Here is a 22,499-nt window from a genome sequence, read left to right as displayed (position 1 = left end):
TTGGTAGTGTAATGTTAATATATACAGTGTAGTGTAATGGTCATGTAGTATTGGTAGTGTAATGTTAATATATACAGGGTAGTGTAATGGTCAGGTAGTATTGGTAGTGTAATGGTCAGGTAGTATTGGTAGTGTAATGTTAATATATACAGGGTAGTGTAATGGTCATGTAGTATTGGTAGTGTAATGGTCATGTAGTATTGGTAGTGTAATGTTAATATATACAGTGTAGTGTAATGGTCAGGTAGTATTGGTAGTGTAATGTTAATATATACAGTGTAGTGTAATGGTCAGGTAGTATTGGTAGTGTAATGTTAATATATACAGTGTAGTGTAATGGTCATGTAGTATTGGTAGTGTAATGTTAATATATACAGTGTAGTGTAATGGTCATGTAGTATTGGTAGTGTAATGGTCAGGTAGTATTGGTAGTGTAATGTTAATATATACAGGGTAGTGTAATGGTCAGGTAGTATTGGTAGTGTAATGGTCATGTAGTATTGGTAGTGTAATGTTAATATATACAGTGTAGTGTAATGGTCATGTAGTATTGGTAGTGTAATGGTCAGGTAGTATTGGTAGTGTAATGTTAATATATACAGTGTAGTGTAATGGTCAGGTAGTATTGGTAGTGTAATGTTAATATATACATGGTAGTGTAATGGTCATGTAGTATTGGTAGTGTAATGTTAATATATACAGTGTAGTGTAATGGGCAGGTAGTATTGGTAGTGTAATGTTAATATATACAGTGTAGTGTAATGGTCAGGTAGTATTGGTAGTGTAATGTTAATATATACAGGGTAGTGTAATGGTCATGTAGTATTGGTAGTGTAATGTTAATATATACAGTGTAGTGTAATGGTCAGGTAGTATTGGTAGTGTAATGGTCAGGTAGTATTGGTAGTGTAATGTTAATATATACAGTGTAGTGTAATGGTCAGGTAGTATTGGTAGTGTAATGGTCAGGTAGTATTGGTAGTGTAATGTTAATATATACAGTGTAGTGTAATGGTCAGGTAGTATTGGTAGTGTAATGTTAATATATACAGGGTAGTGTAATGGTCAGGTAGTATTGGTAGTGTAATGTTAATATATACAGGGTAGTGTAATGTTAATATATACAGTGTAGTGTAATGGTCATGTAGTATTGGTAGTGTAATGGTCATGTAGTATTGGTAGTGTAATGTTAATATATACAGTGTAGTGTGATGGTCAGGTAGTATTGGTAGTGTAATGTTAATATATACAGTGTAGTGTAATGGTCAGGTAGTATTGGTAGTGTAATGTTAATATATACAGTGTAGTGTAATGGTCATGTAGTATTGGTAGTGTAATGTTAATATATACAGTGTAGTGTAATGGTCATGTAGTATTGGTAGTGTAATGGTCATGTAGTATTGGTAGTGTAATGTTAATATATACAGTGTAGTGTAATGGTCAGGTAGTATTGGTAGTGTAATGTTAATATATACAGGGTAGTGTAATGGTCAGGTAGTATTGGTAGTGTAATGTTAATATATACAGGGTAGTGTAATGGTCATGTAGTATTGGTAGTGTAATGTTAATATATACAGTGTAGTGTAATGGTCAGGTAGTATTGGTAGTGTAATGTTAATATATACAGTGTAGTGTAATGGTCATGTAGTATTGGTAGTGTAATGGTCAGGTAGTATTGGTAGTGTAATGTTAATATATACAGTGTAGTGTAATGGTCAGGTAGTATTGGTAGTGTAATGGTCAGGTAGTATTGGTAGTGTAATGTTAATATATACAGTGTAGTGTAATGGTCATGTAGTATTGGTAGTGTAATGTTAATATATACAGTGTAGTGTAATGGTCAGGTAGTATTGGTAGTGTAATGTTAATATATACAGGGTAGTGTAATGGTCAGGTAGTATTGGTAGTGTAATGTTTAATATATACAGGGTAGTGTAATGGTCATGTAGTATTGGTAGTGTAATGTTAATATATACAGTGTAGTGTAATGGTCATGTAGTATTGGTAGTGTAATGTTAATATATACAGGGTAGTGTAATGGTCAGGTAGTATTGGTAGTGTAATGGTCAGGTAGTATTGGTAGTGTAATGTTAATATATACAGGGTAGTGTAATGGTCATGTAGTATTGGTAGTGTAATGGTCATGTAGTATTGGTAGTGTAATGTTAATATATACAGTGTAGTGTAATGGTCAGGTAGTATTGGTAGTGTAATGTTAATATATACAGTGTAGTGTAATGGTCAGGTAGTATTGGTAGTGTAATGTTAATATATACAGTGTAGTGTAATGGTCATGTAGTATTGGTAGTGTAATGTTAATATATACAGTGTAGTGTAATGGTCATGTAGTATTGGTAGTGTAATGGTCAGGTAGTATTGGTAGTGTAATGTTAATATATACAGGGTAGTGTAATGGTCAGGTAGTATTGGTAGTGTAATGGTCATGTAGTATTGGTAGTGTAATGTTAATATATACAGTGTAGTGTAATGGTCATGTAGTATTGGTAGTGTAATGGTCAGGTAGTATTGGTAGTGTAATGTTAATATATACAGTGTAGTGTAATGGTCAGGTAGTATTGGTAGTGTAATGTTAATATATACATGGTAGTGTAATGGTCATGTAGTATTGGTAGTGTAATGTTAATATATACAGTGTAGTGTAATGGGCAGGTAGTATTGGTAGTGTAATGTTAATATATACAGTGTAGTGTAATGGTCAGGTAGTATTGGTAGTGTAATGTTAATATATACAGGGTAGTGTAATGGTCATGTAGTATTGGTAGTGTAATGTTAATATATACAGTGTAGTGTAATGGTCAGGTAGTATTGGTAGTGTAATGGTCAGGTAGTATTGGTAGTGTAATGTTAATATATACAGTGTAGTGTAATGGTCAGGTAGTATTGGTAGTGTAATGGTCAGGTAGTATTGGTAGTGTAATGTTAATATATACAGTGTAGTGTAATGGTCAGGTAGTATTGGTAGTGTAATGTTAATATATACAGGGTAGTGTAATGGTCAGGTAGTATTGGTAGTGTAATGTTAATATATACAGGGTAGTGTAATGTTAATATATACAGTGTAGTGTAATGGTCATGTAGTATTGGTAGTGTAATGGTCATGTAGTATTGGTAGTGTAATGTTAATATATACAGTGTAGTGTGATGGTCAGGTAGTATTGGTAGTGTAATGTTAATATATACAGTGTAGTGTAATGGTCAGGTAGTATTGGTAGTGTAATGTTAATATATACAGTGTAGTGTAATGGTCATGTAGTATTGGTAGTGTAATGTTAATATATACAGTGTAGTGTAATGGTCATGTAGTATTGGTAGTGTAATGGTCATGTAGTATTGGTAGTGTAATGTTAATATATACAGTGTAGTGTAATGGTCAGGTAGTATTGGTAGTGTAATGTTAATATATACAGGGTAGTGTAATGGTCAGGTAGTATTGGTAGTGTAATGTTAATATATACAGGGTAGTGTAATGGTCATGTAGTATTGGTAGTGTAATGTTAATATATACAGTGTAGTGTAATGGTCAGGTAGTATTGGTAGTGTAATGTTAATATATACAGTGTAGTGTAATGGTCATGTAGTATTGGTAGTGTAATGGTCAGGTAGTATTGGTAGTGTAATGTTAATATATACAGTGTAGTGTAATGGTCAGGTAGTATTGGTAGTGTAATGGTCAGGTAGTATTGGTAGTGTAATGTTAATATATACAGTGTAGTGTAATGGTCAGGTAGTATTGGTAGTGTAATGTTAATATATACAGGGTAGTGTAATGGTCAGGTAGTATTGGTAGTGTAATGTTAATATATACAGGGTAGTGTAATGGTCATTGTAGTATTGGTAGTGTAATGTTAATATTTACAGGGTAGTGTAATGGTCAGGTAGTATTGGTAGTGTAATGGTCATGTAGTATTGGTAGTGTAATGTTAATATATACAGTGTAGTGTAATGGTCAGGTAGTATTGGTAGTGTAATGTTAATATATACAGTGTAGTGTAATGGTCATGTAGTATTGGTAGTGTAATGTTAATATATACAGTGTAGTGTAATGTTAATATATACAGGGTAGTGTAATGGTCAGGTAGTATTGGTAGTGTAATGTTAATATATACAGGGTAGTGTAATGGTCAGGTAGTATTGGTAGTGTAATGTTAATATATACAGGGTAGTGTAATGGTCAGGTAGTATTGGTAGTGTAATGTTAATATATACAGGGTAGTGTAATGGTCAGGTAGTATTGGTAGTGTAATGGTCAGGTAGTATTGGTAGTGTAATGTTAATATATACAGTGTAGTGTAATGGTCATGTAGTATTGGCAGTGTAATGTTAATATATACAGTGTAGTGTAATGGTCAGGTAGTATTGGTAGTGTAATGTTAATATATACAGGGTAGTGTAATGGTCATGTAGTATTGGTAGTGTAATGTTAATATATACAGGGTAGTGTAATGGTCAGGTAGTATTGGTAGTGTAATGTTAATATATACAGGGTAGTGTAATGGTCAGGTAGTATTGGTAGTGTAATGGTCAGGTAGTATTGGTAGTGTAATGTTAATATATACAGGGTAGTGTAATGGTCATGTAGTATTGGTAGTGTAATGGTCAGGTAGTATTGGTAGTGTAATGTTAATATATACAGGGTAGTGTAATGGTCAGGTAGTATTGGTAGTGTAATGGTCAGGTAGTATTGGTAGTGTAATGGTCATGTAGTATTGGTAGTGTAATGTTAATATATACAGGGTAGTGTAATGGTCAGGTAGTATTGGTAGTGTAATGTTAATATATACAGGGTAGTGTAATGGTCAGGTAGTATTGGTAGTGTAATGTTAATATATACAGGGTAGTGTAATGGTCATGTAGTATTGGTAGTGTAATGTTAATATATACAGTGTAGTGTAATGGTCATGTAGTATTGGTAGTGTAATGTTAATATATACAGTGTAGTGTAATGGTCAGGTAGTATTGGTAGTGTAATGGTCAGGTAGTATTGGTAGTGTAATGTTAATATATACAGTGTAGTGTAATGGTCAGGTAGTATTGGTAGTGTAATGTTAATATATACAGTGTAGTGTAATGGTCAGGTAGTATTGGTAGTGTAATGTTAATATATACAGTGTAGTGTAATGGTCATGTAGTATTGGTAGTGTAATGTTAATATATACAGTGTAGTGTAATGGTCATGTAGTATTGGTAGTGTAATGTTAATATATACAGTGTAGTGTAATGGTCAGGTAGTATTGGTAGTGTAATGTTAATATATACAGGGTAGTGTAATGGGCAGGTAGTATTGGTAGTGTAATGTTAATATATACAGGGTAGTGTAATGGTCATGTAGTATTGGTAGTGTAATGTTAATATATACAGTGTAGTGTAATGGTCATGTAGTATTGGTAGTGTAATGTTAATATATACAGTGTAGTGTAATGGTCAGGTAGTATTGGTAGTGTAATGGTCAGGTAGTATTGGTAGTGTAATGTTAATATATACAGTGTAGTGTAATGGTCAGGTAGTATTGGTAGTGTAATGTTAATATATACAGTGTAGTGTAATGGTCAGGTAGTATTGGTAGTGTAATGTTAATATATACAGTGTAGTGTAATGGTCATGTAGTATTGGTAGTGTAATGTTAATATATACAGTGTAGTGTAATGGTCATGTAGTATTGGTAGTGTAATGTTAATATATACAGTGTAGTGTAATGGTCAGGTAGTATTGGTAGTGTAATGTTAATATATACAGGGTAGTGTAATGGTCAGGTAGTATTGGTAGTGTAATGTTAATATATACAGGGTAGTGTAATGGTCATGTAGTATTGGTAGTGTAATGTTAATATATACAGTGTAGTGTAATGGTCATGTAGTATTGGTAGTGTAATGTTAATATATACAGGGTAGTGTAATGGTCAGGTAGTATTGGTAGTGTAATGGTCAGGTAGTATTGGTAGTGTAATGTTAATATATACAGGGTAGTGTAATGGTCATGTAGTATTGGTAGTGTAATGGTCATGTAGTATTGGTAGTGTAATGTTAATATATACAGTGTAGTGTAATGGTCAGGTAGTATTGGTAGTGTAATGTTAATATATACAGTGTAGTGTAATGGTCAGGTAGTATTGGTAGTGTAATGTTAATATATACAGTGTAGTGTAATGGTCATGTAGTATTGGTAGTGTAATGTTAATATATACAGTGTAGTGTAATGGTCATGTAGTATTGGTAGTGTAATGGTCAGGTAGTATTGGTAGTGTAATGTTAATATATACAGGGTAGTGTAATGGTCAGGTAGTATTGGTAGTGTAATGGTCATGTAGTATTGGTAGTGTAATGTTAATATATACAGTGTAGTGTAATGGTCATGTAGTATTGGTAGTGTAATGGTCAGGTAGTATTGGTAGTGTAATGTTAATATATACAGTGTAGTGTAATGGTCAGGTAGTATTGGTAGTGTAATGTTAATATATACAGGGTAGTGTAATGGTCATGTAGTATTGGTAGTGTAATGTTAATATATACAGTGTAGTGTAATGGGCAGGTAGTATTGGTAGTGTAATGTTAATATATACAGTGTAGTGTAATGGTCAGGTAGTATTGGTAGTGTAATGTTAATATATACAGGGTAGTGTAATGGTCATGTAGTATTGGTAGTGTAATGTTAATATATACAGTGTAGTGTAATGGTCAGGTAGTATTGGTAGTGTAATGGTCAGGTAGTATTGGTAGTGTAATGTTAATATATACAGTGTAGTGTAATGGTCAGGTAGTATTGGTAGTGTAATGGTCAGGTAGTATTGGTAGTGTAATGTTAATATATACAGTGTAGTGTAATGGTCAGGTAGTATTGGTAGTGTAATGTTAATATATACAGGGTAGTGTAATGGTCAGGTAGTATTGGTAGTGTAATGTTAATATATACAGGGTAGTGTAATGTTAATATATACAGTGTAGTGTAATGGTCATGTAGTATTGGTAGTGTAATGGTCATGTAGTATTGGTAGTGTAATGTTAATATATACAGTGTAGTGTGATGGTCAGGTAGTATTGGTAGTGTAATGTTAATATATACAGTGTAGTGTAATGGTCAGGTAGTATTGGTAGTGTAATGTTAATATATACAGTGTAGTGTAATGGTCATGTAGTATTGGTAGTGTAATGTTAATATATACAGTGTAGTGTAATGGTCATGTAGTATTGGTAGTGTAATGGTCATGTAGTATTGGTAGTGTAATGTTAATATATACAGTGTAGTGTAATGGTCAGGTAGTATTGGTAGTGTAATGTTAATATATACAGGGTAGTGTAATGGTCAGGTAGTATTGGTAGTGTAATGTTAATATATACAGGGTAGTGTAATGGTCATGTAGTATTGGTAGTGTAATGTTAATATATACAGTGTAGTGTAATGGTCAGGTAGTATTGGTAGTGTAATGTTAATATATACAGTGTAGTGTAATGGTCATGTAGTATTGGTAGTGTAATGGTCAGGTAGTATTGGTAGTGTAATGTTAATATATACAGTGTAGTGTAATGGTCAGGTAGTATTGGTAGTGTAATGGTCAGGTAGTATTGGTAGTGTAATGTTAATATATACAGTGTAGTGTAATGGTCAGGTAGTATTGGTAGTGTAATGTTAATATATACAGGGTAGTGTAATGGTCAGGTAGTATTGGTAGTGTAATGTTAATATATACAGGGTAGTGTAATGGTCATTGTAGTATTGGTAGTGTAATGTTAATATTTACAGGGTAGTGTAATGGTCAGGTAGTATTGGTAGTGTAATGGTCATGTAGTATTGGTAGTGTAATGTTAATATATACAGTGTAGTGTAATGGTCAGGTAGTATTGGTAGTGTAATGTTAATATATACAGTGTAGTGTAATGGTCATGTAGTATTGGTAGTGTAATGTTAATATATACAGTGTAGTGTAATGTTAATATATACAGGGTAGTGTAATGGTCAGGTAGTATTGGTAGTGTAATGTTAATATATACAGGGTAGTGTAATGGTCAGGTAGTATTGGTAGTGTAATGTTAATATATACAGGGTAGTGTAATGGTCAGGTAGTATTGGTAGTGTAATGTTAATATATACAGGGTAGTGTAATGGTCAGGTAGTATTGGTAGTGTAATGGTCAGGTAGTATTGGTAGTGTAATGTTAATATATACAGTGTAGTGTAATGGTCATGTAGTATTGGCAGTGTAATGTTAATATATACAGTGTAGTGTAATGGTCAGGTAGTATTGGTAGTGTAATGTTAATATATACAGGGTAGTGTAATGGTCATGTAGTATTGGTAGTGTAATGTTAATATATACAGGGTAGTGTAATGGTCAGGTAGTATTGGTAGTGTAATGTTAATATATACAGGGTAGTGTAATGGTCAGGTAGTATTGGTAGTGTAATGGTCAGGTAGTATTGGTAGTGTAATGTTAATATATACAGGGTAGTGTAATGGTCATGTAGTATTGGTAGTGTAATGGTCAGGTAGTATTGGTAGTGTAATGTTAATATATACAGGGTAGTGTAATGGTCAGGTAGTATTGGTAGTGTAATGGTCAGGTAGTATTGGTAGTGTAATGGTCATGTAGTATTGGTAGTGTAATGTTAATATATACAGGGTAGTGTAATGGTCAGGTAGTATTGGTAGTGTAATGTTAATATATACAGTGTAGTGTAATGGTCAGGTAGTATTGGTAGTGTAATGTTAATATATACAGTGTAGTGTAATGGTCATGTAGTATTGGTAGTGTAATGTTAATATATACAGTGTAGTGTAATGTTAATATATACAGGGTAGTGTAATGGTCATGTAGTATTGGTAGTGTAATGGTCAGGTAGTATTGGTAGTGTAATGTTAATATATACAGGGTAGTGTAATGGTCAGGTAGTATTGGTAGTGTAATGTTAATATATACAGTGTAGTGTAATGGTCATGTAGTATTGGTAGTGTAATGTTAATATATACAGGGTAGTGTAATGGTCAGGTAGTATTGGTAGTGTAATGGTCAGGTAGTATTGGTAGTGTAATGGTCAGGTAGTATTGGTAGTGTAATGTTAATATATACAGTGTAGTGTAATGGTCAGGTAGTATTGGTAGTGTAATGTTAATATATACAGGGTAGTGTAATGGTCATGTAGTATTGGTAGTGTAATGTTAATATATACAGTGTAGTGTAATGGTCATGTAGTATTGGTAGTGTAATGGTCATGTAGTATTGGTAGTGTAATGTTAATATATACAGTGTAGTGTAATGGTCAGGTAGTATTGGTAGTGTAATGTTAATATATACAGTGTAGTGTAATGGTCAGGTAGTATTGGTAGTGTAATGTTAATATATACAGTGTAGTGTAATGGTCATGTAGTATTGGTAGTGTAATGGTCATGTAGTATTGGTAGTGTAATGTTAATATATACAGTGTAGTGTAATGGTCAGGTAGTATTGGTAGTGTAATGTTAATATATACAGGGTAGTGTAATGGTCAGGTAGTATTGGTAGTGTAATGTTAATATATACAGTGTAGTGTAATGGTCATGTAGTATTGGTAGTGTAATGGTCATGTAGTATTGGTAGTGTAATGTTAATATATACAGTGTAGTGTAATGGTCAGGTAGTATTGGTAGTGTAATGTTAATATATACAGTGTAGTGTAATGGTCAGGTAGTATTGGTAGTGTAATGTTAATATATACAGGGTAGTGTAATGGTCAGGTAGTATTGGTAGTGTAATGTTAATATATACAGGGTAGTGTAAGGGCCGATTCATACTCCTATTTTAGAGCCGAATAAAAGTCGGTTCGGCGCTGTAGAGCCTACAATGTGACGTCATTTGAGGTTCGGGGGGGGGCGGGTACCGTCCTAAAGTCGGCTCTTCGGTGCTACTGAAAATTTCTGACGAGCCGAAATCATTTCGGCACTACAGCGCCGAAACAGCGGTAAAATAGGAGTATGAATCGGCCCTAATGGTCATGTAGTATTGGTAGTGTAATATTAATATATACAGTGTAGTGTAATGGTCATGTAGTTGCGAACGCAGTGAGCATTTACTATGAGACCCAGCAGATCACGTCTGTGTGTGTGTGTGTCTGTCTGTGTGTGTCACGCTGTAACACCACCCGCCCACCACCAGAGGGCGCAGCTGTATCACACACAAAAACACACACATGCACGCACGCACACACACACACACGCACGCACGCACGCACGCACACACACACAAAAAACTTAACCAAAAAAAAAACTTAACTTAAAAAAAAACTTAACTTAAAAAAAAAACTTAAAAAGGACAAACGCACACACAAAAAACTTAACTTAAAAAAAACTTAACTTAAAAAAAAAACTTAAAAAGGAAAAACGCCCACACACAAAAAACTTAACTTAAAAAAAAACTTAACTTAAAAAAAAAAAAAAAAACTTAAAAAGGAAAAGCTTTAAGGAAAAACTTTAAAAAAAAAGATTAACTTAAAAAAAAACTTAACTTAAAAAAAAAAAAAAATTAAAAAGGAAAAGCTTTAAGGAAAAACTTAAAAAAACTTAACTTAAAAAAAAACTTAACTAAAAAAAAAAAAAAAAAAACGTAAAAAGGAAAAGCTTTAAGGAAAAACTTTAAAAAAAATTAACTTAAAAAAAAACTTAACTTAAGAAAAATCTTAAACACAAAAAAAAGAGAACTTAAAAAAACCTTAAAAAATTACGTAATTTATTCTAATTGTTTTTGCAATTCACGAGCTGCGTTCGCTTCCCGCGTTCGCGCGTCTTACTTGTATTGGTAGTGTAATGGTCAGGTAGTATTGGTAGTGTAATGTTAATATATACAGTGTAGTGTAATGGTCATGTAGTATTGGTAGTGTAATGTTAATATATACAGGGTAGTGTAATGGTCATGTAGTATTGGTAGTGTAATGTTAATATATACAGGGTAGTGTAATGGTCAGGTAGTATTGGTAGTGTAATGTTAATATATACACACATGTCTGTGTGTCTGTCTGTGTGTCACGCTGTAACACCACCCGCCCACCACCAGATGGCGCAGCTGTATCACACACAAAAACACACACACACACACACACATGCACGCACACACACACACACACGCACGCACACACACAAAACTTAACTTAAAAAAAACTTAACTTAAAAAAAAAACTTTAAAAAAAAACTTAAAAAGGAAAAACTTTAAAAGGAAAAACTTTAAAAGGAAAAACTTAAAAAAAACTTAACTTAAAAAAAAACTTAACTTAAAAAAAACTTAACTTAAAAAAAAACAACTTTAAAAAAAAACTTAAAAAGGAAAAACTTTAAAAGGAAAAACTTTAAAAGGAAAAACTTAAAAAAAACTTAACTTAAAAAAAAACTTAACTTAAAAAAAAAACTTTAAAAGGAAAAACGTAAAAAAAACTTAACTTAAAAAAAAACTTAACTTAAAAAAAATCTTAAAAAACACAAAAAGAGAACTTAAAAAAAACCTTAAACTACGTAATTTATTCTAATTGTTGTTTTTGCAATTTACGAGCTGCGTTCGCTTCCCGCGTTCGCGCGTCTTACTTGTGGTAGTGTAATGTTAAAAGCAAAGATTTTCGCCAAAAGCAACGATTTGAGTTACAATTTACAATTTAGGCATTTAGCAGACGCTCTTAATCGATCGATTTACATTAAGCAATAACAAAAGCATGGCATACATCACATATATAAAAAGTAGTTATCATGAATCAGGCGTAAGCTAAGAACGTAACAGTGGAGTATCTATGTTAACTATACATACTATACTATATAATATATTGTGTACTAGAAAGTGCTATGACTACATAAAGTGCAATTCTAGAGCTGTCTACGTAACAAGCTATAAGTCTGTTTAAAATACTATCTAAGTCTACATAATGTGCTATCTAAGGGGCTAGGCTAGGGCAAGTGCTACGGGCCATGGTGGAGTCTGAAGAGGTGGGTTTTCAGACTACGGCGGAAGATTGGGAGTGAGGCTGCAGTTCTGACTGTGATGGGAAGTGCATTCCATAGTTTTGGAGCCAGAAGGGAGAAGAGTTTGGGACGTGTGGAGCGTTGTCCCGGCGTTTTTAGTGAAGGTACCTCCAGCTTCCCTGCGTTGGCTGATCTGAGTGCGCAGGAGGGTTTGTAGGGTACGATCATACTTGTGAGATATGGGGGGGCCATGCCTTTGGTTGCTTTGAATGCCAGCATCAGAGTTTTGTATTCTGTGCGGGCAGCGACCGGGAGCCAATGGAGGGTTAAAACCTTTCGCTGTGAAAGAATATATATTCAAAGATTTGAAACACATTTTCACGATTTTTCAAAAATAGCAGATCTACAAGCTCGTAGCGCGGCACTCGCCACACACGCATGCACGCAAACGCTCACAGACACACGCACACGCATGCACACACACGCATGCACACGCATGCACACACACGCACACGCATGCACACGCACACACACAACCGCACACATGCACAGACATAATGTATCTCCTTGTAGTATAATTTGAGTAGTGTGTGCGTGCGTGTGCATGAGGTGTTGATGAGAGAGCAGAGCGTTAAGTGCATTTGTCACCTGCTTTTATCTAGCCCCCCCCACACACACACTCAACAAGGCCACCTGCTAAAAGAGAGTGAGTGAGTGAGTGAGTGAGTGAGTGAGTGAGTGAGTGAGTGAGTGAGTGAGTGAGTGAGTGAGTGAGTGAGTGAGCGAGCGAGCGAGCGAGCGAGCGAGTGAGTGAGTGAGCGAGCGAGCGAGTGAGCTGAACAGGTCAGCTCCATATATGGAGATCTAAGGGGGGCAGCGTTGACATTCTCTTGAGTGTACAGGGTTTGATGAGGGCCCAGGTAGAAAAATTAGGATCTAATTCACGCCAGCATTTTTTCCAGTAGAGCTCTTATTTTGAAAAGCCACAGTTCCAGTCTACCGGAAGTAGATTATCCTAGGACACTACGGAGCCGAGACAGGGCCTTGTTTACAATGTGAATCCAAACCGGGGCACTGGAACGCTCCACATCGTTGGCTCTTTGCCGTCAAAGAAACGCTGTTTTGACCAAAAATGCCATCTGGGACAAGGAATAGGAGATACAGGCGATTGAAAGAAACGGATAGAATTATTATTATGGCGACGACGATCTAAGATGGGCGATCCAGTGCTGTGCTGACAACAGAGCTAGCTAACCGGCTAACGTAAGTAGCATTATGGCTCGATCGATCGAATGCACTATAAAAGCGCAATTGCCATTAATCAACGGTAATGGCGATAAGCGTTAGTATCAAATTAGGCTTCAATTGGCATTAATCAACGGCAATGGCGCTGAAATAATTAATTTTCGGGCCTGTTGAGAACTCTAGTTTTCGCCGGCTGCCGGGCTGCACTAATCATTTTGGGGCCCGTCTAGAGTTTAAATGGACAGGTATCAGTCAACAGGCCCGTCTAGAGTTTAAATGGACAGGTATCAGTCAACAGGCCCGTCTAGAGTTTAAATGGACAGGTATCAGTCAACAGGCCTGTCTAGAGTTTAAATGGACAGGTATCAGTCAACAGGCCTGTCTAGAGTTTAAATGGACAGGTATCAGTCAACAGGCCTGTCTAGAGTTTAAATGGACAGGTATCAGTCAACAGGCCCGTCTAGAGTTTAAATGGACAGGTATCAGTCAACAGGCCCGTCTAGAGTTTAAATGGACAGGTATCAGTCAACAGGCCCGTCTAGAGTTTAAATGGACAGGTATCAGTCAACAGGCCTGTCTAGAGTTTAAATGGACAGGTATCAGTCAACAGGCCTGTCTAGAGTTTAAATGGACAGGTATCAGTCAACAGGCCTGTCTAGAGTTTAAATGGACAGGTATCAGTCAACAGGCCCGTCTAGAGTTTAAATGGACAGGTATCAGTCAACAGGCCCGTCTAGAGTTTAAATGGACAGGTATCAGTCAACAGGCCCGTCTAGAGTTTAAATGGACAGGTATCAGTTAACAGGCCTGTCTAGAGTTTAAATGGACAGGTATCAGTCAACAGGCCCGTCTAGAGTTTAAATGGACAGGTATCAGTCAACAGGCCTGTCTAGAGTTTAAATGGACAGGTATCAGTCAACAGGCCCGTCTAGAGTTTAAATGGACAGGTATCAGTCAACAGGCCCGTCTAGAGTTTAAATGGACAGGTATCAGTCAACAGGCCCGTCTAGAGTTTAAATGGACAGGTATCAGTCAACAGGCCCGTCTAGAGTTTAAATGGACAGGTATCAGTCAACAGGCCCGTCTAGAGTTTAAATGGACAGGTATCAGTCAACAGGCCCGTCTAGAGTTTAAATGGACAGGTATCAGTCAACAGGCCCGTCTAGAGTTTAAATGGACAGGTATCAGTCAACAGGCCCGTCTAGAGTTTAAATGTACAGGTATCAGTCAACAGGCCCGTCTAGAGTTTAAATGGACAGGTATCAGTCAACAGGCCCGTCTAGAGTTTAAATGGACAGGTATCAGTCAACAGGCCCGTCTAGAGTTTAAATGGACAGGTATCAGTCAACAGGCCCGTCTAGAGTTTAAATGGACAGGTATCAGTCAACAGGCCCGTCTAGAGTTTAAATGGACAGGTATCAGTCAACAGGCCCGTCTAGAGTTTAAATGTACAGGTATCAGTCAACAGGCCCGTCTAGAGTTTAAATGGACAGGTATCAGTCAACAGGCCCGTCTAGAGTTTAAATGGACAGGTATCAGTCAACAGGCCCGTCTAGAGTTTAAATGGACAGGTATCAGTCAACAGGCCCGTCTAGAGTTTAAATGGACAGGTATCAGTCAACAGGCCCGTCTAGAGTTTAAATGGACAGGTATCAGTCAACAGGCCCGTCTAGAGTTTAAATGTACAGGTATCAGTCAACAGGCCCGTCTAGAGTTTAAATGGACAGGTATCAGTCAACAGGCCCGTCTAGAGTTTAAATGGACAGGTATCAGTCAACAGGCCCGTCTAGAGTTTAAATGGACAGGTATCAGTCAACAGGCCCGTCTAGAGTTTAAATGGACAGGTATCAGTCAACAGGCCCGTCTAGGTCAGTCAACAGGTCCGTAGAGTTTAAATGGACAGGTATCAGTCAACAGGTCCGTAGAGTTTAAATGGACAGGTATCAGTCAACAGGTCCGTAGAGTTTAAATGGACAGGTATCAGTCAACAGGTCCGTAGAGTTTAAATGGACAGGTATCAGTTAACAGGCCCGTCTAGAGTTTAAATGGACAGGTATCAGTCAACAGGCCCGTCTAGAGTTTAAATGGACAGGTATCAGTCAACAGGCCCGTCTAGAGTTTAAATGGACAGGTATCATTTAACAGGGAGACATCGAAGAGGAAGGATGGATGGGGAAGGATCAACTTATGGAATGTCAGAATATCACGGTTTCCGGTTTTACCGTCTCGTTAATTTTAACGTGGCCATGCGTTCCCATTATTTCATTTTGTTAATCAGAGACTGCTATTACAGTCTATCGCCACAAGATGGCCCCTTTCGCTATTGTAATGTATGGTCAGTCATGTTGGCCTGTCTTGTCCCTCGTAGTGGAGTGGGCTCCCAGGCTCAGGCAAACAGCGTTGCCTGGCTGCCTACCGTAGTGGAGTGAGCTCCCAGGCTCAGGCAAACAGCGTTGCCTGGCTGCCTACCGTAGTGGAGTGAGCTCCAAGGCTCAGGCAAACAGCGTTGCCTGGCTGCCTACCGTAGTGGAGTGAGCTCCAAGGCTCAGGCAAACAGCGTTGCCTGGCTGCCTACCGTAGTGGAGTGAGCTCCAAGGCTCAGGCAAACAGCGTTGCCTGGCTGCCTGTCTGACAGTCTGACAGTCTGGGTCGTTTGCACCAAGAAGGATTAAGCCTTAATCTGGTTTAAATCAAGGTTTATCTATTAATCCAGTTGCACCAAACTTTAAACCTAGTTTTCACTAATCCGGTTTAGTTTTAAACCATCCTTTAAATCTTGGTTTTGTTTTTTTAATCTTGGTTTTAATTTTCACAGTAAACCTGGATTAATGTCAATCCTGTTGCACCACTACTTTAAACTTTGATTTATGTACCAATAAGGGATTAATTCTAAACCAGCAGGAGAGGAGGTTTAAATGAAAACAACATGGTCAAACAACGTCTGTTGTTTTATTTAGCGAGCGAGACGGTTTTTATTATTATATATATTTTTGCTGCAGGCACTATGATTTAATTTAAACATTCTCAAATATGAATGAAATAGTAACGCTAATGATGCTCACGACTGCTGCTGTTTATTTACAGCGCAAAACCAAGATGGCGGACACACAACAAAGTTTAATCCATTCATTAATCACAGTTTAAAGTTTTAATCACAGTTTAATGGATTTAATCACAGGTTAAGGATTTAATCACAGATCTGTTAAGCAATGCTTAAAATTAAGTGGTGCAACACAACTCGAATTAAAATTATTATTATTTAGCGCTTGGCTTCAGCGTTGCCTGTTAGCCTAAGATTTAGACTCTCGTAGAGGTATTTTTTTATTCTGACGTCTGCTCTCTACGAGAGTCTAAGTGATCATTACTCATGGTGTTTCAATTCTTGGCTCGCGGACCTATAATCGCTCTGAACGTTAATGTACCTACGCAACATCTAAGGTGCTTACGTTGTTGCCCCACTAATCACACACACACACAGTGTGTGTGTGTGTGTGTGTGTGTGTGTGTGTGTGTGTGTGTGTGTGTGTGTGTGTGTGTGTGTGTGTGTGTGTGTGTGTGTGTGTGTGTGTGTGTGTGTGTGTGTGTGTGTGTGTGTGTGTGTGTGTGTCTCTTGGGGATGGAGGGTGACAGATAGAGGTTCATATGGTCTGTGTGATCCTCTCTCTCTCTACAGAGAGGTTCATATGGTCTGTGTGATCCTCTCTCTCTCTACAGAGAGGTTCATATGGTCTGTGTGATCCTCTCTCTCTCTACAGAGAGGTTCATATGGTCTGTGTGATCCTCTCTCTCTCTACAGAGAGGTTCATATGGTCTGTGTGATCCTCTCTCTCTCTACAGAGAGGTTCATATGGTCTGTGTGATCCTCTCTCTCTCTACAGAGAGGTTCATATGGTCTGTGTGATCCTCTCTCTCTCTACAGAGAGGTTCATATGGTCTGTGTGATCCTCTCTCTCTACAGAGAGGTTCATATGGTCTGTGTGATCCTCTCTCTCTCTACAGAGAGGTTCATATGGTCTGTGTGATCCTCTCTCTCTACAGAGAGGTTCATATGGTCTGTGTGATCCTCTCTCTCTCTACAGAGAGGTTCATATGGTCTGTGTGATCCTCTCTCTCTCTACAGAGAGGTTCATATGGTCTGTGTGATCCTCTCTCTCTACAGAGAGGTTCATATGGTCTGTGTGATCCTCTCTCTCTCTACAGAGAGGTTCATATGGTCTGTGTGATCCTCTCTCTCTCTACAGAGAGGTTCATATGGTCTGTGTGATCCTCTCTCTCTACAGAGAGGTTCATATGGTCTGTGTGATCCTCTCTCTCTCTACAGAGAGGTTCATATGGTCTGTGTGATCCTCTCTCTCTCTACAGAGAGGTTCATATGGTCTGTGTGATCCTCTCTCTCTCTACAGAGAGGTTCATATGGTCTGTGTGATCCTCTCTCTCTCTACAGAGAGGTTCATATGGTCTGTGTGATCCTCTCTCTCTCTACAGAGAGGTTCATATGGTCTCTCTACCAACAGTCTCTGCTAATGGACTGCATGTCCCTGAGGACGCATGCTTAACCTACACACACACGCACACACGCATGCACGCGTGTCTTTTCTCCTCCTCAACAGTTAGTCTTGTTTTCTCCTCTCCTCAACACTTAGTCTTGTTTCCTCCTCTCCTCAACACTTAGTCTTGTTTTCTCCTCCTCAACAGTTAGTCTTGTTTTCTCCTCTCCTCAACACTTAGTCTTGTTTTCTCCTCTCCTCAACACTTAGTCTTGTTTTCTCCTCTCCTCAACACTTAGTCTTGTTTTCTCCTCTCCTCAACACTTAGTCTTGTTTTCTCCTCTCCTGAACAGTTAGTCTTGTTTTCTCCTCTCCTCAACAGTTAGTCTTGTTTTCTCCTCTCCTCAACAGTTAGTCTTGTTTTCTCCTCTCCTCACCACTTAGTCTTGTTTTCTCCTCTCCTCACCACTTAGTCTTGTTTTCTCCTCTCCTCAACACTTAGTCTTGTTTTCTCCTCTCCTCACCACTTAGTCTTGTTTTCTCCTCTCCTCAACACTTAGTCTTGTTTTCTCCTCTCCTCACCACTTAGTCTTGTTTTCTCCTCTCCTGAACACTTAGTCTTGTTTTCTCCTCTCCTCTCCACTTAGTCTTGTTTTCTCCTCTCCTCACCACTTAGTCTTGTTTTCTCCTCTCCTCACCACTTAGTCTTGTTTTCTCCTCTCCTCAACACTTAGTCTTGTTTTCTCCTCTCCTGAACAGTTAGTCTTGTTTTCTCCTCTCCTCAACAGTTAGTCTTGTTTTCTCCTCTCCTCAACAGTTAGTCTTGTTTTCTCCTCTCCTCAACACTTAGTCTTGTTTTCTCCTCTCCTCAACACTTAGTCTTGTTTTCTCCTCTCCTCAACACTTAGTCTTGTTTTCTCCTCTCCTCAACAGTTAGTCTTGTTTTCTCCTCTCCTCAACAGTTAGTCTTGTTTTCTCCTCTCCTCAACACTTAGTCTTGTTTTCTCCTCTCCTCACCACTTAGTCTTGTTTTCTCCTCTCCTCACCACTTAGTCTTGTTTTCTCCTCTCCTCACCACTTAGTCTTGTTTTCTCCTCTCCTCAACAGTTAGTCTTGTTTTCTCCTCTCCTCAAAACTTAGTCTTGTTTTCTCCTCTCCTCAACAGTTAGTCTTGTTTTCTCCTCTCCTGAACAGTTAGTCTTGTTTTCTCCTCTCCTGAACAGTTAGTCTTGTTTTCTCCTCTCCTGAACAGTTAGTCTTGTTTTCTCCTCTCCTCAACAGTTAGTCTTGTTTTCTCCTCTCCTCAACAGTTAGTCTTGTTTTCTCCTCTCCTCAACAGTTAGTCTTGTTTTCTCCTCTCCTGAACAGTTAGTCTTGTTTTCTCCTCTCCTCAACAGTTAGTCTTGTTTTCTCCTCTCCTGAACAGTTAGTCTTGTTTTCTCCTCTCCTCAACACTTTGTCTTGTTTTCTCCTCTCCTCAACAGTTAGTCTTGTTTTCTCCTCTCCTGAACCGTCGGCGACTGTGGCGACTGTGGCTCAGGAGGTAGAGCAGGTCGTCCAATGATCCATGGGTCGGCGGTTCGAATCCCGGCTCCTCCTGTCTACATGTCGAAGTGTCCTTGGGCAAGACACTGAACCCCAAATTGCTCCCGATGTGCTGGTTGGTACCTTGCATGGCTTCCGCCGCAATCGGTGTATGAATGGGTGAATGTAATGCACAATCTATGTAAAGCGCCTTGGATAAAGGCGCTATATAAATGCACCATTTACCATTTACCATTTATCATCATTAGGCAGATTTATTTTTTAAACAAGATTTTTTTTCACAAAAATGTTTAGATTTTCATTATCGTGAGATCGATGGCTTCCATTTTCGCATTGCAACTTTTCAGGACTAGAAAGCCTGCAATTTCTATTAGCTTGTATTCCCCATCGATGATGTCACTGGAAGACGGTTTCTGAACTGCCCACAGCCCTCCTATGAGACACAGACCGAGTAGAAAAAAATTGCGCCATTTTTTCATGATTATTAGTGAGGACCTATTATATGAAGATAGGTTGAAAAGTGGTGAAGTGGTCCTTTATGTAATGGTTAAAGAAAACAATGAAAAAGTGTATAAATGCTATGTACAAATGACATCTGTAACATTGCACACACAAAACATAATATAATACTGCCGTGTGTGTGTGTGTGTGTGTGTGTGTGTGTGTGTGTGTGTGTGTGCGTGTCTCTGTGTGCGTCTCCAGCTGTCGGAGGTGTTCGTGTCCTTCCAGCAGAGCCCTCAGGGGGCAGCGTCTCTGGCTCAGGTCCACAGAGCAGTTCTCCACGATGGACGGACGGTGGCTGTGAAGGTCCAACACCCCAAGGTCCAATCACAGAGCACCAGCGATATACTGGTCATGGAGGTTAGTCCAATCACAGAGCAGCAGTGATATACTGGTCATGGAGTTTAGCTACACACTTTTCGTGCAAAACGAATGCTTGGAATGGACTCAGAATCATGAAAACCCCCTAGTTTGGCCATAGCCACTTGCCCAAACATGCCCAAATGTGCTGACTTCATCACATTTGTGATGAAGCCACAAAAAAAAAAAAACATTAAAAAAATAAATAAAAAAAGATACTCCACTGTGCTTAGCTTACGTATGATTTAGGGATGCACCGAAAGGGAAATTCTTGGCCGAAACCGAATACCGAATATAGGAAACAGTTGGTCGCAAACCGAATATCAGAATATGATTAATATTATATATATTTTTTGCAAACAATGATCAAGTGAATACCAAACTGACTGATACACCCCAGATCCTTACAAGGCAGATTACATAAAATAAAATTCACCATTAGGCCTGTACCAGGAGACGCATGTACCTCCTTGAAAAGCTGGGGTTGTCTTCACCATTAGGCCTGTACCAGGAGACACATGGACCTCCTTGAAGAGCTGGGGTTGTCTTCACCATTAGGCCTGTACCAGGAGACACATGTACCTCCTTGGAAAGCTGGGGTTGTCTTCACCATTAGGCCTGTACCAGGAGACACATGTACCTCCTTGGAAAGCTGGGGTTGTCTTCACCATTAGGCCTGTACCAGGAGACACATGTACCTCCTTGAAGAGCTGGGGTTGTCTTCACCATTAGGCCTGTACCAGGAGACACATGTACCTCCTTGAAGAGCTGGGGTTGTCTTCACCATTAGGCCTGTACCAGGAGACACATGGACCTCCTTGAAGAGCTGGGGTTGTCTTCACCATTAGGCCTGTACCAGGAGACACATGTACCTCCTTGAAGAGCTGGGTTGTCTTCACCATTAGGCCTGTACCAGGAGACACATGGACCTCCTTGAAGAGCTGGGGTTGTCTTCACCATTAGGCCTGTACCAGGAGACACATGTACCTCCTTGAAGAGCTGGGGTTGTCTTCACCATTAGGCCTGTACCAGGAGACACATGTACCTCCTTGAAAAGCTGGGGTTGTCTTCACCATTAGGCCTGTACCAGGAGACACATGTACCTCCTTGTAAAGCTGGGGTTGTCTTCACCATTAGGCCTGTACCAGGAGACACATGTACCTCCTTGTAAAGCTGGGGTTGTCTTCACCATTAGGCCTGTACCAGGAGACACATGTACCTCCTTGAAGAGCTGGGGTTGTCTTCACCATTAGGCCTGTACCAGGAGACACATGTACCTCCTTGTAAAGCTGGGGTTGTCTTCACCATTAGGCCTGTACCTGGAGACACATGTACCTCCTTGAAAAGCTGGGGTTGTCTTCACCATTAGGCCTGTACCAGGAGACACATGTACCTCCTTGAAGAGCTGGGGTTGTCTTCACCATTAGGCCTGTACCAGGAGACACATGTACCTCCTTGAAAAGCTGGGGTTGTCTTCACCATTAGGCCTGTACCAGGAGACACATGTACCTCCTTGTAAAGCTGGGGTTGTCTTCACCATTAGGCCTGTACCAGGAGACACATGTACCTCCTTGAAAAGCTGGGGTTGTCTTCTACTCCAGAGGCTGTAGAAACAAACTGGGCTGTCCTAAATGTATTCGTTATTAAATAACCAGTCTAACTTCTGTCCATCATCTTCACAGAATAGATTCTTTGTTGCCTCAAATCATCATACAGGGTTAGGGTTAGGGGTTAGGGTTAATCATCATACAGGGTACAATAAAACATAACATTTAATCATCATACAGGGTTAGGGTTAGGGGTTAGGGTTAGGGTTAGGGGTTAGGGTTAATCATCATACAGGGTTATGGGTTAGGGGTTAGGGGTTAGGGGTTAATCATCATACAGGGTTATGGGTTAGGGGTTAGGGTTAATCATCATACAGGGTTAGGGGTTAGGGGTTAGGGTTAATCATCATACAGGGTTAGGGGTTAGGGTTAATCATCATACAGGGTTAGGGTTAATCATCATACAGGGTTAGGGGTTAGGGTTAATCATCATACAGGGTTAGGGTTAATCATCATACAGGGTTAGGGGTTAGGGTTAATCATCATACAGGGTTAGGGGTTAATCATCATACAGGGTTAGGGGTTAGGGGTTAGGGTTAATCATCATACAGGGTTAGGGTTAGGGGTTAGGGTTAATCATCATACAGGGTTAGGGGTTAGGGGTTAGGGTTAATCATCATACAGGGTTAGGGTTAGGGGTTAGGGTTAATCATCATACAGGGTTAGGGTTAGGGGTTAGGGTTAATCATCATACAGGGTTAGGGTTAATCATCATACAGGGTTAGGGTTAGGGGTTAATCATCATACAGGGTTAGGGGTTAGGGTTAATCATCATACAGGGTTATGGGTTAGGGGTTAGGGTTAATCATCATACAGGGTTATGGGTTAGG

The 22,499-nt window shown here is 38.7% G+C and overlaps 1 protein-coding gene across 1 annotated transcript in view; it reads left to right on the top strand.

The window, feature by feature from the left end:
- The window catches only part of LOC306919127 (aarF domain-containing protein kinase 1-like), a 95,239-nt gene that overhangs the window by 26,894 nt on the left and 45,846 nt on the right, over window positions 1-22,499 (top strand). The window contains exon 6 of the mRNA XM_079531963.1: window positions 19,904-20,062. Coding sequence (XP_079388089.1) covers window positions 19,904-20,062 — 159 coding nt within the window. The remainder of the gene's footprint in view (window positions 1-19,903; window positions 20,063-22,499) is intronic.

The sequence above is a fragment of the Electrona antarctica genome, assembly GCF_951216825.1.
Source record: "Electrona antarctica genome assembly, contig: scaffold_57, whole genome shotgun sequence".
Classification (NCBI taxonomy): domain Eukaryota; kingdom Metazoa; phylum Chordata; class Actinopteri; order Myctophiformes; family Myctophidae; genus Electrona; species Electrona antarctica.
This window is presented reverse-complemented; position numbering and strand designations above follow the sequence as displayed.